Source organism: Enoplosus armatus, chromosome 17 (assembly GCF_043641665.1).
Source record: "Enoplosus armatus isolate fEnoArm2 chromosome 17, fEnoArm2.hap1, whole genome shotgun sequence".
Taxonomy (NCBI): Eukaryota; Metazoa; Chordata; class Actinopteri; order Centrarchiformes; family Enoplosidae; genus Enoplosus; species Enoplosus armatus.
The window spans coordinates 13,354,828-13,372,175 of record NC_092196.1 but is presented as its reverse complement, the minus strand read 5'-3'; the positions used below and the strand labels follow the sequence as shown (position 1 = coordinate 13,372,175).

General features: G+C 42.7%; 1 protein-coding gene across 1 annotated transcript in view; it reads right to left on the bottom strand.

Annotated features, from left to right (window-relative positions):
• Positions 1-4,843: 4,843 nt before the first annotated feature.
• Positions 4,844-17,348, bottom strand: part of sdk2a (sidekick cell adhesion molecule 2a) — a 79,857-nt gene continuing 67,352 nt past the window's right edge. Inside the window, exons 32-46 of the mRNA XM_070922679.1 lie at positions 17,166-17,269; positions 16,819-16,889; positions 14,767-14,902; positions 14,591-14,647; positions 14,036-14,137; positions 13,806-13,921; positions 13,487-13,673; positions 11,992-12,129; positions 11,176-11,358; positions 10,940-11,065; positions 10,677-10,841; positions 10,450-10,590; positions 9,122-9,266; positions 6,657-6,786; positions 4,844-5,254 (exon numbers count right to left, since the gene is read on the bottom strand). Coding sequence (XP_070778780.1) covers positions 4,844-5,254; positions 6,657-6,786; positions 9,122-9,266; positions 10,450-10,590; positions 10,677-10,841; positions 10,940-11,065; positions 11,176-11,358; positions 11,992-12,129; positions 13,487-13,673; positions 13,806-13,921; positions 14,036-14,137; positions 14,591-14,647; positions 14,767-14,902; positions 16,819-16,889; positions 17,166-17,269 — 2,212 coding nt within the window. The remainder of the gene's footprint in view (positions 5,255-6,656; positions 6,787-9,121; positions 9,267-10,449; positions 10,591-10,676; positions 10,842-10,939; positions 11,066-11,175; positions 11,359-11,991; positions 12,130-13,486; positions 13,674-13,805; positions 13,922-14,035; positions 14,138-14,590; positions 14,648-14,766; positions 14,903-16,818; positions 16,890-17,165; positions 17,270-17,348) is intronic.

Sequence of the window (17,348 nt, the reverse complement as noted above, 5' to 3'; positions counted from 1 at the left end):
AAGTACTTATATCTCCTACTTAAGTAGCAGTACCACAGAGCAGAAATACTCAGTTACAAGTAAAAGTCTAAAAGTATTAGTATCAAACTTTCCTTAAAGTACCAAAGTAAAGTACTCCTAATGAGTATGGCCCATTTCAGAATAATGTATGTTATATTATTGGATTATAATTATTGATGCATTAATGTGTACATCATTTTAATGTTGCTGCTGATAAATACCCCTGGGGATCAGTAAAATCGTATCCTATCTTAAAGTATAATTATATATTTTATTTAACATAATATTTTGTATTATTAATGTTTACTCCACTACCTTTATTTGATAACTTTAATTACTTAGTTAGTTAGTTAGTTTGTGAATTCAAAGCACATTGTTTTCCTCTTTATATATTGTAGTGGAGTAAATGTACTTTAAATGTGCACCACTGTCTTCTAAAATGGCTGTCAAAGCCTTAGAACTGATATCAAGGGTTGTATGTTTACTGGATGTTTGACTCTCTCTCTCCAAACCTGGTTATTGAAATCTGGTTAAGACAGGAAATCAGAGGACTCCAAACACTGCAGTAACCTAATTACTGTAAAATTTGAATTTGCATTGCATTGCATCGCAGCTGGTCCGTAATCAGATGTTTCTCCTGGCCCTGATGCTGGTGTGCTGAGTGAATGCACCCATGTCATGCATTCAGTGCTCATTAAGTTTGTTAATGCAAGAAAATTCATAGTCAGTGATGGGAAGGTGAACTTCTCAGAGACCTTTCAAGAGGAAAATATTAATGTCAGGGGGATGTAAAGTAGCAAAAACACAACTTCATGTAATTGTCATGAAAAGTCATGTAATTCATTGCAGGGCTGTTCAGTTCGAGGTGCTGCTGCTGGTGCAATACAACAGCAGTCTCCTATTGTTGCAGCTTTGTGTTTTGCATTGGCAGCCTTGACAGCTTTGTTCAGTGGTACATCAGAAGCGGATGTTTGAGCAGCGGTGACTCAGCCTCGGCCTTACCAACTACGCGTTTGATGTTTGTCGAATCTTTCAAAAAGCCCGTTCTTGTGGCATTTTGGACATTCAGGAACATCTTGAGCCTGGCTGTTTTCCCGGTTTCACCATCTGCTTTCTGTGATGCTCAGAGGGTCAGATGTTGAGGTTTCTCCCAGATTGTTCATTGGGTCCCTTTAACCCTCCAGAACGTTCAGTTTGGAGTTTTGGCAATGGTTTACAGGGTTAGCCGTCTGGTGTTGTGTAACTCTTGTGGTGCCAGCGGATCAGATGAGGAGCTGTGAGATGTAATGATTTCTCTCGTCAGTGCAGAGGGATCCTGGAATACATCGGAGGACCACTCAAATGTGACCTGTTTTTGGTTGTTTCACAGCAGAGGGTGCAGAAAAAGGTCGGGCTTCAATGCTAAGCCTAAAAACCATAAGAGCAGTGGTGGAATGTTATTAAGTACATTAACTCATGTACTACTCTAGAAAATTATCCTGTTTCTTAAACTAAATAAACTATTAACTAACTATTATTTGTAGTAGCTGGAACATGCATCGTCACGAAGCTGAAACACATGATCTCATAGAATATGCTGTAGATGAAACCACCCAACAGTATATAAGGTAGTTAGAATTAACACAACCTTAAACATCTACAGCAGTAAAGTGCAACATACACATTCATGAAGCAGTAATATTAATCCAAAAACATCATAGATCATAATAAAACACTGACAGAGACCATGCACTTGAGTACTTTTACTTATGATACTTTAAGAAGTTTTTGCTGTCAATACTTTTACTTAAGTAAGGTTTTGAATGGAGGACCTGTAGTGGAGTATTTTCACAGTGTGGTATTGCTACTTTTACTTAAGAAAATGATTTGTATACTTCTTGCAGCACTAAATATAAGAGAGAGAAGACAGACTGAGCCCTTCTAACCTTTCAGCCATGTCGCTCCACAAGTCTGTCACTTTGTGGATGACAGGTGGTGGCCATTTACTATGTATAAAGACAAATACCACCACAAAGGTCAGACAGCCCTGGTTGGCTGAACAAGGAGGACAGTGGACAAATCTATTCAAGAGCTTTGACTATGCTCTCAGAACTGGGATTATGATGCATAACCTGACTGAATCGACTGCACAGTGATGGATATGTGATGCCCCCGTGTCTGTGAGTGAAATAACATAAGCCAGAGGACTTCAAGAAATCTGGACAAAATTCTCTGTTCATCAAAAAGCTGTAACGTCCAATTTCCTTCGGTGTCATAATTTTGGAGTCACCAGTCAAGATGAGTTAGCTGTGTTGCAGATGCACTCTGATGCACTCCAACAAGCACAGTCAGAATTAGGACGCATTCTGTATAAGTTGGTCCCATGAGGAGACACTGAACTGAAATGTAAAAATGCAACAGATTTGTTGATGTGAGGCCGTGTCTGTGCGTCTGCGGTTGAACAGAGGAGTGCTCTGTGTGCCTCCTTGCAGGGAATTAGCAGGAAGTGAACAATAGTCAAGCGAAGCGTTGAATGTGAAGAATTACCATAATTTTGACTTACAAAACAAGTTGTAAATGTTACAAAGCAAGCAAAGCAAACAAGTTGAGCTATAAAGTATACATGAGATGAGATATGATTGAGTTCCAGACTCTATGATGGGGAGACTTTTGACTTTTCACATCATTATAATGTAACTCAACAACCCAGAACTAATGCCATTTGCATGATGATCAATTATCCATACATGATGATCCATCCACATCTGTCAGTCTGCTTTTTGGTCTGTTTGAGCTTCTGATGAGGGCAAATAAAGATGTTCCAACACCAACTGTCTGTACCCTTGACATGACTTTCTCTTCTCCCTCTGTTCCTCCCCCCCTTTGCCTTGCTTAAGATCAATGTTTTCCGGCCTGAAATAAGGAGATTACCCAGGCACACTCCCACCCCCCGGCGCCCCAAGCTTTTCAGCATGCTTGCACCGGATCAGGTTCTTCTTCAAATTCTTCCCTGTAACTCATGCTCTTATGCATCCCAATTATGTTTCTGCACTGTAGGATCAAGTGTCACCAATAATCACATTGTCTTTCAGACCATGCTAATAGGTCTACTTAGGAGTGTCTGTGTAAAATAGCTGTATGGAGGGTCTGATTGATCTGGTTTCTGTTTTCTTGAAAACCCTTTGTTTACACCAGTTTCAAAGCTTTACCACCCTCTCTCATATGTCACAAAGCCTTATTTGCCAATATATATATTACTCTGAAATATCCAGATGAGGCATGAAGAAAAAGCCATTACAAAATAGAATAATTTATTGTAGAGAGCTACCATGAATAGGTCCATAATGTTTCCTTCATGATGCATACAGTGATGTTCACATTGGAAATTTGACAGATGATATTTTGGACCGACTTTGTCTAAGTTTATACACTACGGGTCCACCTCCACCACAGCAATGTCCCATTCAACTTTTAAAGTAAAGATCCAGCATATTCAAAAAGTCTTATAGAAAACATCTCATCATAACATATGTTATACGTATGCAACTGTGAGCATAAAACACATTTTAAGTCATCATAGCAACGCCATGTTACACTGTAACATGCTGAACAGACATAATCTCACATGACAATCCTTGGTGATGCATTTCATGTACACCTGTGTCCGGTTGTTGTCCATCTTTAAATAAAGCTTTCTTATTTTTAATTTTTACTACCAATTTCATGTTGTCTTTTTCCGTAGTGTTCAAAAAACACATTTGCCTTTTTGAATATTAGAGCTTTCAGTTTGGTCTCCGTTGTGAAAAATAACAGTAAACCTGTAGTAAACCTACTCTGCTAACTCACCACACCTTTTACAAATGTTCTTTATGTCTCAGTAACCTGTTCAAAGACAGTTACTGTTGTACTTCTTTGCAGCTATTATATTAGCGTAATGTTGTGATGGGATGATATCATTTGAACCAAGAAGATTTGTGCTTTTGGTCCTCAGTCATATTCTGCAAATAACATAAAAGCAAACGGATGCACGTTGTGAAAGTTGTCTTAGCTTGTTTATCTACTGACATGAGTACCAGCACACAATCAACACATTCCCCAGACTACTATAAAGGTGCCACAATGCTTTAATGTGATTCATAACATTGTCACTAGCGATGTTCTGAAAATGTTTAGCTTGAAGCTGATTGATATAAATATCTGGTAAACAATATGAGACAAGTACATATAGTAAACACACAATGCAGTTCCAACAATGATTAGGCAGAGTGATAAACTCAAAGGCAGCCGAGGGCCACAGTGACCACTAGTGCCTCTCTCCGAGTCAGAGTCCAAGTCTCACTATCAGTTTGTTGTTTGTCCATACATCACATTATTCCATCAGAGAGGGTTTTTCCATTGTCCAGTCTCAGCAAGCCAAGTGGTCCATACTCTATATGGTGCTAAGGTGGTTGTTTTTCCATAAAGCTCTCATATTAAACAATAATACAGTGTTTTTAAAACAAGGTTTTCTTTTTTCCGAACCTCAGGTTCTGTTCTCCCTTGTTTACATGGTTGTACCTTCAAATATATTTACTTAAGCAACGCATAAAAACTTTCAAATGATTGTCTTTTCATAAAATACATATCACATGGATTAACCAGCCATACGCGCCACACACAATCATACACGCACACACGCTCTTCACAGAGGAGAAAACGCTATTCAAGATGCCTGCAATGCTTAATATTGAGCAACAACTCTGTCAATAAGACAGAAAAAAAGAACAAAAGATAAAAAAAAAGAGCAAAATACAAATAAACCAACAACAACAAAATCAAAGACTCGTCCTCAGGGTCCTGTTGTTATTGGAAGGAGAGCTGTGTGTCAAACAAAAGAGGAGAAGCCAGCGGTGGGTGCCTGAGCGGCACAGCCCAGGCTGCTGGGGGGGCGGTAGAGGGTGCTGTGCTGGCTGGGGGGTTCGGAAGACAGCAGGGAGGGGGTGGGAGTCCGGCTTCCCTTAGACCTGAACAGAGTGCCCTGGCCCTGGCACTGGGGCTGTGGGGACGGGGCGCTCTGGGGGAGGAGAGGCGGCAGAGGGGGCACGGGTGGCGGGTGCTGCCGCGACTCCTGCTCCACCAGGGGCTCGGGCTGGGAGTAGCCGTACGCCGGCGGACGAGAGACGCCCTTCTGCTGCCGCCGCCAGGAGTTGTAGTAGGTGGGGTCGCTGATGTAGTGGTTGACAAAGGAGTGGGTCTTCTGCCGGCTCTGATCCATCTCATATTCGCTGTCGCTACCCTGTGGATCAACCAGGACAAAGAGTTAGGAGACGTAGAGATTACTACTACACTACTACTATACTACAGAGAATAACGACAGCTAACTCTAATACAGCACCCTTACTGTCGAGCCACACATTACACAGTCATAACACAGCAGGGTATATCTACTGACAGACCACCACTGGAAATCTATTAATCCATATGCATTTCTATGGGGCAGATAATCACTTCTATTGAGCATCTTTCACACAGGAGCTCACCGGTCGCTCTGCGGAGCACACATGTAATAAGCGTACACAAGGATGTCCTAGAATTGGACAGAGACAATGTTTACAGGCGTCATTTGCTTTAGTTGTAATATTAAGCCTTCAGTCTTGTAAGTCCTGTCGCCGCTCCAGCATACTGAACTGGCTGAGACACAAACAGTAAAAAAAAGAAAAAAAAAAAAAAAGAAAAGAAGAGAGAGCAAATTACTCTCACAGAAAACACTACACACTTGGCACATTTGTGTGCCTGACAAATGCCTGCCCATCTACTGCTCTATTGAGACACTAGAGCTTAACAGATGTTGAAGCACCATTTATTTGTACAAGTGGCAGGTAAACAGTGGGAGGCTATGCAGAGGAAAAGAACAACAGCAGTTTGTGTCTCTCAGGAGAGCCGCGTTTGTTTAAACCGGGTTGAACAATGTTTTGACTGTGCAGGTACCAGATAAATTGGCCAGGGAGACCCGGCGTGAGTGTGGGAAGACAGATGTTCACGATCTGCTACAATCGGCTTTGCTTCCTTTAGTATTCATCATTGCTTCTAACCTCCCTGTGTCTTCACTGGACTTCCCTATTTCACACAAAAACACACACACACACACACACACACACACACATATTGAGCCACTCAGACCATCACATGACGAGCTGAGACCCAGCAGCCCCGATTAATGCAACATTTCCTGTTTGAGGAAAATTAATTAGTTGTGAAGACATTTCAAGACACATGAGACATGAGAATCAGCCCCGTGCTTCCTTCCCATGGGAGGAATCAGTTTGAAAACTCCAGATCCAGAGATGTCAGCCATGACTGGCCTACGCTAACAGAGGATATTTAATTTCGAGGTGATCCACTTGAGGCAGACTGTCTTGCTGAATGTCATGAATTTATTCTCAGAAATTCTGCTTCATAATTAGACAGCTATCTAGTCTTTGCATTTAGACAAGCACTCATTATGACGAAGAGGAATGGAGGTTGACAGTGAATGTGAGTAAAAGGAAGTGGAATAAGTTAGGTATTTTTGAGTTTGGAAAGGTTGTGACTTTGCCCTGGGGGACTTCTCAAACAGCTGAATTTTACTTTCGAATTTAAGTTCATTGCCTATTCCAGACATGGAGTGGACATGGGCTGAGAGCCAGGTCGCTGCTTACCTGAGAGTCAGATATCTCAGAGGGTTTCTCGGTCAGACTGCTGCTCTCTGCCGGGATCAGGTCATTGTACTTAGTGCTGACATCCTCGTCTGAGTAGTGCAGACTTCCAGGACTGGGTCTTGGTGGAGACCTGGACAGATGGAGAAAAGGAGACAGAGAAAGTGTGTCTGTGAGAGATAGAAGGCAGAAGACAGAAACTGAGCTGATGGTTATATAAGAGGAAATGCTTCATTTGATCATCATCATCACTCAAACAGATTTTTCTAGAGCTCTCTCTTCTTTGAGAACACATTTGAAAGCCTGCTAATTTCCGTGATTGACACCGCTCAGATGACAAATGGAAGACTGCAAAATAGTTCTAAAAATGAAGAAGCTTCACACCGCACAGCGGGATCAACATGCAAAGAGCAGGGAATAGATTATAATTGGTCTTATTCTTTTGCTATTTCCCTCTGATCGCTGCAAAGTGTCAGTTAGGGGCTTGATTTCTGCATTGAGTTCAGCTCACCTCAACCGCCATGAGACGCACAAACAGGAGCCTGTGTACACAAAAACGTATGAGCATCTTCATGAAAGGATTCTTTGCGGCAATTAGAGCTGAATAACTGTACAGTTTGAGTTAGTCAGAGATGCAGAGCTCCTGCAGAAAAGCTGTGTAACTAAGCATGGCCTTGAGCTCAGCAAAGAATTATAAAGTTCTTTCATGAGTGCAGGTCAAGTAAAAAGACCCCTAGCTTAGACGTTATTGAGTCCATAAAGTGAAGCGGAGAGAAACATCTGTGCAGACAATTATTTTTCTTCTTCTGCAGTAATGACTACTGCTGTGTTCAGGGTCTGCTGAGATTGAATTGGATGGTCAGAGGGCCAAAACTGGACCACTACCCTCACATCACTGAGCTACATCAGTGGGCTCAGTGTGTAACTCGGGCTAACACAGCATTAAGAGAAGAGTTTGCTCAGTTGGCTCCAGAAAAAGACTGAAGAATTATATAAACTAGGGATGGCATGAAAGTAAATGTTTAAATGATCTGAAACGGGAAACGTTGTATGTGGGGGCAGAATAGACAAGCATAAAACGCTGTGATGTCAAGTGTAATATTAACGCATAAAGCAGACAACCCTGACGACCTCTCAAATAAAAATTAATATGTACTGAGATATATGCGGGAGCTAAATCACTGGGAATGCCAAGAACAGGAAGCTTAGACGACACAACATGACAACGGCCATGAAAGGGTTGACACAACAAAGGGACTTCTCCTCTGGGTTAAAGGGGATGACGTGAGGGGGAGGACTGTGGAAAAAAAATAACATCTACTAAGAATCCCGACAAGGTTGAGTCAGACATTAGAAAGGGTGGGGGCCACATGAACGCAGGGAGGGGTGATGGATCCTGCTACCGATCACACTCAAAAATGCTGCCAGTGAGCTTTGAATTATTTAGGAGTACTGTATTTTTCCCCTCGCTTATCCGTCTAACTCATCCCTCTTTCTTTCACCCTTTCAAATATCCCGCAGGGAGCCCTCCCACTCTTCCTCCTTAGTCCACAGATCATTAGCAAAGAGTACGGTACCAGATTGGAGCTCTTCAAAGAGAGGGAGCAGCTCGAGACCCTTTGATCCCCTGCTTGGCCTCCTTGGTCAAGGAGAAAACAGCACAGATCCTCTTGCTCTTAATGCACTCCTTCTAGCACATTCTACCATAATGTGCACAGCAATGTGCAAAAAAAAACTTCTTTTTTTTGTTGTGACAAGAAGCAGACTCTGAACTCCCATTCCCCAACATAATCACATGACCCTCCATCCAGTCACCAAATGTGTGACCCATGTGTCTACATAGGACATTCCCTTTGCTTCTGGTGCCGCAGAGTTTGTGAAATTCCTCTTATCTAATGTTTACTTAAACATTACCAAAGAGCCTTCCTGCCAAAGTCCTGCTGACGGGTAGAAGGACATGTTCTCATTCCGACAGCGTTGTACTTTATGTTTGAGATAGCTCTCGCGGCACTGCACTCAAGAGAAAGTCTGGGCTGAAGGCCAAAAGAAAATGGCCGGCTCTGACCCATAAGCACCCTTTGTCTAAAGCCGTGATGGACAGACAAAGAGCGCATGCAGAAGCTCATGAATGCTAATTAGCTGGTATTGTGCTGTCCCTTTCTATAAATTGTTGCTTCACACAAACACTGAATATTAACGAGGGGAGCGGAAAAAGGCTCAAATCAGCAGCTGGGCTCCTCGAGGCTCGGTTTGTTCTCTCAAGACTGACAGACTATTGTGAGGCAAGAGGGAAACACGCAACACTACATTATTAATTCCTGTCGGCATCACGAGCGACACAGTGAATTGCAAGAGGAAACTCAGACAAGACTCAGTTAGCAATATGTTAGGAAATGAATGCAACGGTCAGCTGAGCACCGTGGATGATTGTTACTGTGAGACGGATGTTTGCAGTGATTGTGACTGACCGCGTGTAGATGCCGTTCTTGCGGCAAAAGGAGTTTTTCACGGAGAGGCGTCTGTTGTTGAGCTCCAGGGCTGGGAAGCGTCCCTCGTCCAGGCGCACCATCTCTCCGTGGGTCAGAGGCAGAGCTGTGCAGTTGGAGTGGTTGCCTGGACAGGGGTATGAGGACGACACTGTGTGGGTTGTGGAATGAAACAAGTGATTTGTGATCTTCAGTCAAAGCAATTTCAGTTTTAGGGATTAGTGCACAACACAATGAAACTCAAGTATCAGGCTTGAACGTTTTTTGAACTTTTTAACAATTAACTTAACTAAAAAAGTTCCATACAGGTATTTTATTGATCACATCCTCCTCGATTTACATGTACAAAGTGCTGTTTTCTGACTACATCGGTTGAACATCAGCAGTCAGTCAGTCAGTCAGGCCCACTGTCCAGTCCTGGCCTCTAGTAAAACAAACAGCCGCCAGTAGCTTCATGGCTGAGAAAATTGGGGAGGGGTTGAGAGGGTCTAAGAAGCCCTCTTTGTGTCCCCACACAACACAGTCCTTGTCTGAACTGGTCTAGCCAAGACCTGTTTACTGACCCCAGTAACCCTGGCACCATGCTAAATGCTGACTAAGCTAAAAAACTCACTAGTACGAGGCTTTAGGAAGGCTTGACCTGACCATCAAATCTCCCTCCTTCCTTCTCTGTCCATCATCCCACTACTAGCTGCTCCATGCTGCTAAATTTGCCCCAGATGCCCTCACTGTGATTACTTGCCAACCATAATGTGATGTATTAACAATGAGTCCACTAACATTGATTAACTCACCCTACTTTATGTTTTTGGGTTAGAAGATACACACTCTGATAAAGAGTTTCTATGAGCAGCAGTGTCACCTGGGATAATTCACGATCATGAAAATTGGCTTCTTGATACAGTGGTGTGAGAGCCGCTAGTGCTGTAGTTATATAATTACTCTCAGTCTGACTAATGACCGGAGCATTAAACCACTGCCAAGCCATTTATCTCAGTATTGATCCTCACTGCAGTTGAACAGGAACAATAATGTTTATTCGCCTGCCTATTTCAGCTGTTTCACCGGTAACCTTTACTCTCATCTTTCCCCTGTCAGCCAAACAATGTTAAGGAAATCTAGGTAATTTGTCTAATTGTGTGAGCCTTCACACACCCATTTTCTAAAATAGACTTTGAATGTGCAGTCATTAAAATGCAATTCTCAGCAGAGCTGTCCACGAGGAAGACAAATTCCGGTCGATAGCTTAAACAACAGAAGGAGAAACTGAGACGTTAGCAGTGAGTTTAGCAGACAGTCGCGTTTCCTACCTGAATCTGCTTTTTTGGTGTATTTTTTGCTCTGGCCTCGGATGATGAGGATGAAAACAAGAAGGAGGATGAAGATGAGGCCCACCAGAGCGATCACGACCAGGAACCACCACTCCTCGTAGAACGGAGACACTTTCTGGGCTGGAGACATTTGAAATAACAGACATTAATGCTAACACATAGTTTTTAAAAAATATTTTAAAAATATATTTTTCAGTTTAAAGTACCTGATATAGAGGGGGAGGGGGCGCTGGGTGACCCATAGCCATAGTCGTTGACTGCAATTACACGAAAGTCATAGGTGACCCCTTCTCGCAACATGTCCAGGTTAAGCGTGTAGGAAGTCACTTCTTTAGGAATGTCTTTGATGAGGATATCCCACAATCCTTCATCTAAAAGACAAGATGAGAAAATATATGAATATATTAACAAAGCTGTAGACGTCATGTAGGAAACAGTAGTTGAGTTATTGTTTACGTATGTGTCTCACCTGAAGGTCTTGCCTCGATGACGTATCGTGTGATGGGCGCACGGCCTTGATCACCGCTGGTCCAATGCAGAGTGAGGGCAGGGCCATACCGAGAAATAAAGGGTTCTCCAGGAGGGCCTGGGGCTCCTTGGGAAGACAAAAATGGTGGAGAGTTAGAAAAAAAATGAGTCAAGGAGGAACTCTAAAAGATTATATTTTAAAAAAAGCAGTAACACAGCAGATTTAGAGAGTCCCACCTTCTCCAGGCCCAGTAGTGATGTTGGCCTCCACCTCGGGGCCATAAGTGAGCGTTTTGGCCCGGATGCGGAAGTTGTAGGTGACGCCATCAGCCAGGTCTTTGATCTTCAGCCACAACGGAGCGCTGCCCTTCACATCTACTGTCACTATCTTACTGACACCTGGAGTGCGAGGAGAGGAGTCTGTACAGAAAACACTAAGACTCTAGATGCTGCTTTCTACAAGCGACAAATAGCAAAGCTTTGTGCATATGAACAGACACACAGACACATTCAAAACAACAAAGAGTTAGAAGACCAGACAGACAGACTATCAGAGACTTTGCATAACAGAAAAAAAGTCTATTATTCCAGCAGCCTTCTAGATATCCAGATAGGAAGAGACACTAGGAACTTTTTTATAATAGACCGACTGATATTCCCTGTCTTTTCTACTCTGTTCGGCTTTGCTCTGGGTCCATTAGTGGATAGCCGAGGGACCACAGCAGCCTCAGCTCAGCATTCCACCTCTGCTCCCAATTACTTGACAACCTGGTCCAGGCAGCCACACTTTGCACAACTACTAGTCATGTTTCTCTCCGTAACAGATTAAGCAAAGTCTCACCAGAGCATTCCAACACATTTTATCAGCTATGCCATATATATGTTACTGCAGGGCCTACACTCATCTGTAACAGATTAGAGCATGAGCTTAAGCAGCGTGAGTTAAAAAGAATATGGTAACTAGGCAAGAGGATGTAAAACACTGTCTGAGAAAGCCAGCTGAGGAATGTCAAGACATGGCAGAGTTATTAGGCTCCAGGCAGAGTTTCTCACCATCGACTGGAGTGCAGGGCTCGTAAACCAGGCGGTAGCCCTCAATGATGCCGTTGGCCTGTTTGGGCTCTCCCCAGGACACGTTGACCGAAGTGGTGGTCAACTCACTGAAGTGGATGAAGTTGGGAGCACTTGGTGCTGTTGGTAAAGAAAGAGGTGATGACAGCTGGATCTCTTCACAGTACTCAGACAAAGCACTACACAAACTGCATACTCAGCTGCAATACAGTGACCTGGATATGCTACCATATTCATAAAAACATTTGTAAATTATCAGTAAAATTATAATACTTTACAACAAGCAATTGGAAGTTCAGCAATATCTATGTCACTCATTCTTGACGTTCCTCTATTTCAGTTTCACAGACGTTCAACTAGCTGCTCCTGTTGCAGCTACTTTGCTCTCTCTCAAGACATTTGGGTAAATTAAGCTGGAAACAAGAATAACGTTGGACCACTACGACAGAGGGAAATTCAAAGGCAGTACTCATAGAATCCAGCAGGATATGTGATATATTCATAAAAGAAAAACAAAGTCATGCTAGAGGGCAGGAAACAGAAATACCAGCAGATTAAAAATGAAAGCGGTTTCATTGTTCATTGTTCTTTAACAGGGCACGAACAATAAAATGTTTTGTGTAAAAACAGGTACCCTCGTGTACAGACTAAGTCTAAGCAAATGAGTCACTAAAAAGCAAACTCGAAGTTGACATGAGAGTGTGCAAAACCACTCAGTGACCTTGAACAAGAGCTGTGAGAATTCTGCCTGCTGACCCAACCCAGATCCAGCTAAGTGTCAGGATTTCGCCACAATTCTGCATAAAATTCACAAAAGCTTGTGTTGGCTCACTTCCCAGTACCCTGTGGTGCAGAGAGCCAAAAATTCCTGCCTGTGTTTTTAAGTTCTCAGCACTTTGTATCCCTCGCCAATGTCACAGCCTTCAAGGGGGCGGAAAAGACAAGAGAAACTTATACTGTAAACCATTTTTGTGCTGAAACCGCAGAGGAGGGACTCTTGCTAGCTGGTAAACACAGACGTCTTTGTGCAGTTGCGGCCAAAAAACTAATCTACATGTGTCCCCCGCACTCTGTATTCATTGCTCCTCTGCTGTCATTAGGCTTCCACCCCCATGACTTGTCCTGGAGGAGGTGCAAAGAAGACTCTGATCTCTTATGCTATATCTCACAGGATGAAACTACAGTCTTTAGTGAAAACGATGTATTTCTTGGTGAATAGGAAGAGCGGGTCTTAAAGCTGCAGTACTTCATCACCACTTTGCAGTTTTGTGTAACGCAGTGGCTAAAGATAAAAGCACTCATCATTTTGTAGGCATCTTTTATGACTGAAGAGAGGACTAACCTTGAGTACAACTCTACACAAGCAGAACCATTACCAATACGGTTACCAGTATCATTGCGCAGATGAAGCTGCAAGATAAAAGCCTCTGATCTTTTGAACATCTCCTCAACCACATCTGGATTTACTGCAGCTCACCTGCTTGCTGAGTGCGCCCTCTGGTGGGCAGGGAGCGGGGCCCATCCCCTGCAGCATTGAAGGCTGCCACACTCATCATGTAGGTGGTGTAGCCTGTCAGGTTCTTAAGCTTCACCCCGAGCTCCGGCAGGAACAGAGTACGCAGGCGCTCAGTCTCATTCTGCAGCTGAAACTCCCAGAAATAGATCTATAAACAGAATAAAAGAGTTCAGGGTGCAGAATTCATACGTTTTTTCAATGAACTTATAAAAGTAAGAAAGGCATGATGTAAGTTTGGCTGGTTTGCAGTAACACAGAATAAAAGACACATTATTGATACCTTGTAACCCTGTATATCCCCATTCTGAGCATCCAGAGGAGGAGGGTCCCATGTGACATCCAGCTGTGTGGCTGTTGAGGACTGGACCACCACATTTTGGGGAGGGGATGTTGGGACTAGAAAGGGGCAAAGTGTAAATATGTTTCGTATGATTTGCTTAACATTTAAGAAATAAAGATTAAAGGTAAGTAGAGTAACACACATGCTGCACAGCGAGAGAAGAAACATACCCGCCTCTCCAACAAACACTTCCTGTGGTGAGCTGCTGGGACCCTCCCCCACAGCATTGTACACACTGAGACGGATCTCGTAGCGTTTGTGTTTACTCAAATCTGCAAGGAGGGAACCCATAGCAGCATTATAATGGAACAGTTAAGATAAAAGAGCAAAAATAAGTTACTCCGGAGAGACGCACAGTCGTAGCGATGCCCGTGGCAAGACAACATCACAAATTGGACAAAAAGACGGAGCGGTGGAATTGTAAGGAAAACTGATGAAAAGATGGGGTTGTTGTGGGGACACGGGGAAGATTTGTCTGTGATTAAAAGGAAAGAAAACACACTGAAATAATGACAGGGCAGCTTGGGGAGATTAAAGTCATATCCACATTATAAGAATCAGCGGCGGCCCCTCAGCGATGCAGCTGAGTGGGAAGATGGCGCAACGTACACTTGCTGTAAATTATCATACAAATGGCATACTTTGTGGAAGTACAATATAACAGATGACACACAAACAGATGGAGAGTGATGGAAGAGAGGCATAAAGGGAGATATAAGACTTACTTTCTAGTTCATATTGGGTGAGGGAGGATTCACTCAAGTTCCTGATGCTGTAAGGAGCTGGAGTTTGGGTAGAGGCAGGGTTGGGAAAACAAGGGTCATTCACAGGATTGAGAAATATTAACAATATTAACTGTTTATTTTGCACATTGCACATAGCAGTGAAAAAGTAAACTCACCAGTGAGATCAGCCCAGTTCGCAGAGGGACTGTTAACTGTGCGGATAGTGAAGCTGCGTAGTCGGTCATAGTGTAACTCCCGGTACCTGACCCTGAACCCCAACAGGACTCCATTTATGTGATCCTCAGAGGGAGGCTACGAAGAGACGAGGTCTGCTTAATGCCAATCATCACGATCATCATTAGTTCTGGCCAATAAATGCCACTGTTTTCTAGATGAATTTGCTGAGCTGCTGTCAAAAATGTCCAATGACTATGGCTGTATTGTCAATTTTCACAGCATGTTACGGGGCCCACACATAAACAAGGACACACCCTCGACCTGGTTGTCTCTAAAGACCTCTATATAACAGTAACTGCCATTCTGGATGTTGCAATTTCAGATCATTTTGGCATCTTTTTTTAATATGACCTGTGTACCCAGACATGATGATGTAGTCAGATTCATAAAGAAGCGTTTTATCCATGACAATACTTACGACATGTTTATTCGTGAATACACAAAGCATACACTGCTCACCACGTCATCATGTGATGACATGATGGACAACTTCAACTCTGTTGTAAATCAGATCATGGACAGCATTGCCCCCATCAGAACTACAGAGACCACTGGAAAACCCAAAGCTCCTTGGAGAATTAAAAAGATCCTGCCGAAGGGCTGTAAATGGCGAAAAACCAAACTGCAAATATATTATGAAATCTATAAAAATACACTTAACTGCTATAACAAAGAAGCATCACAATAAAATAATGCCTGTTTTTTGATAAATCCCACCAGATCAAGGTAAATGCATCAGAGATAATAATATTGCGCAAAAGCAAATCTAACCTTTCTGGCCCCTCGCATCAGCGTACATCAGCGTACCATCCTGGTCACTATGTGTAATTTTTCACATTTTACCTGTTAGCTCTAGTGATCTTGACGAGGTGATCCAACAGCTTAAATCTTCCACCTGTTCTCTTGATCCTATTCCCACAAAACTGTTTAAATGTCTCTTTCACTGCCTTTCAGATGATCTTCTGCATATTATTAATATCTCCCTAGAGTCTGGTGTTTGCCCCACTTCGCTCAAGTGTGCTGTTGAAAAGCTTGTCACCTAACCCTCCACAGCCTGTATGATGTACACCAGTTAGGTTTTAGAGTGAATCATAGCACTGAAACGACACTGTTGACCATGACATCCTACTACATTGACTTGAAAACTGTACTGGCGTATCTGGACCTGTTCTTCAATGGTTCTCAACATATTAAAAAAGGAAGGACTTTCTCTGCATCTCTTGGCAACTTCACATCTGAGGAAGTCAACATTTTCTGTGGGGTTCCACAAGGGTCAGTTCTTGGTCCACTGCTATTCAATCTATACATGCCTCCTCTTGGTACAATCATACAGAATCACAATGTATCCTACCATTCCTATGCTGATGATACACAGCTGTATGTCTCACTGTCCATAGACCACTGGATATCAGAAACCTGGGTGTTATTACTGATGCCAATCTTAACTTCCAGCATCACATCACCACTGTTACAAAGACAGCTTTCTACCATTTAAAAAATATTTCCAAACTGAGGAGCTTCCTTTCCCATTGTGACTTTGAAAAATTGGTCCATGCATTCATCTGCAGAAGATTAGATTATTGTCATGCCCTTTTTGCAAAACTTCCCGAAAAGACAAATAGGTAAACTCCAGCTCATTCACAATGCTGCAGCCAGAGTGCTAACTGGGACTAGGATAACACAACACATTACACCTGTACTGAAATAACTTCACTGGCTGTCGGTACAGTACAGAATTGATTTCATCGTTTGTTTAAATATATTTATGACCTGTTTACTGGCCCAATCAGATCCCTAAGATCATCAAGCAGGTGTCTCCTTGAATGTACCAAGAATTAAAATGTGTTCTCTGTCTCATTTGGTTAATGTCTTCTCTGTTTTACTGTAAAACACATTGAGTTAACCTGTGCATGAAATGTGCTATACAAATAAAATTTCACCCTTCATTCTTCCATTCACAAAACACAGTGCCAAATAATTCAAAAGCGTACCTGCCAACGGACCAGTACGGATGTGGTGGTGTGAGGTGTAACAGAAAGAATAGTTGGGGCTTTGTCTGGGGCTAGAGGAGATAAGGAAAAAAAATTGAAGCAAACCAACACTGCTGAGGAGAGTGATATATTATTCAAACAGTCAGGGAGAGCACAGCTTGAGAGTAAACACACACGCACTGTTGACGTAAAGTATTCACTGTGGAAATCCAAAGTCAAAACATGGATGCAAAGGCATGTTCACGCAATTACAAAAGGGTTCTTGTACAACTAAACAGAAAATAAACAGATAATGACTCTTCTACATGGTGATGTTTGGTCTAATTACAGCCGTCACAGGTTCTTACCGTCCTGTAGTGTAGTGATGGCCTCGCTCTCCTGGCTGTATTCACTGTCCCCAATGTCATTGGTGGCTTTTACACGGAACTGGTAAGAAGTGAAAGGCTTTAACCTTTAAAGAGAGAAAAAAAAGTGCAACGTGTACGTCATGTGCAGCACGTTCGGCCCTACTCAGTTTCTATTTTCTGACT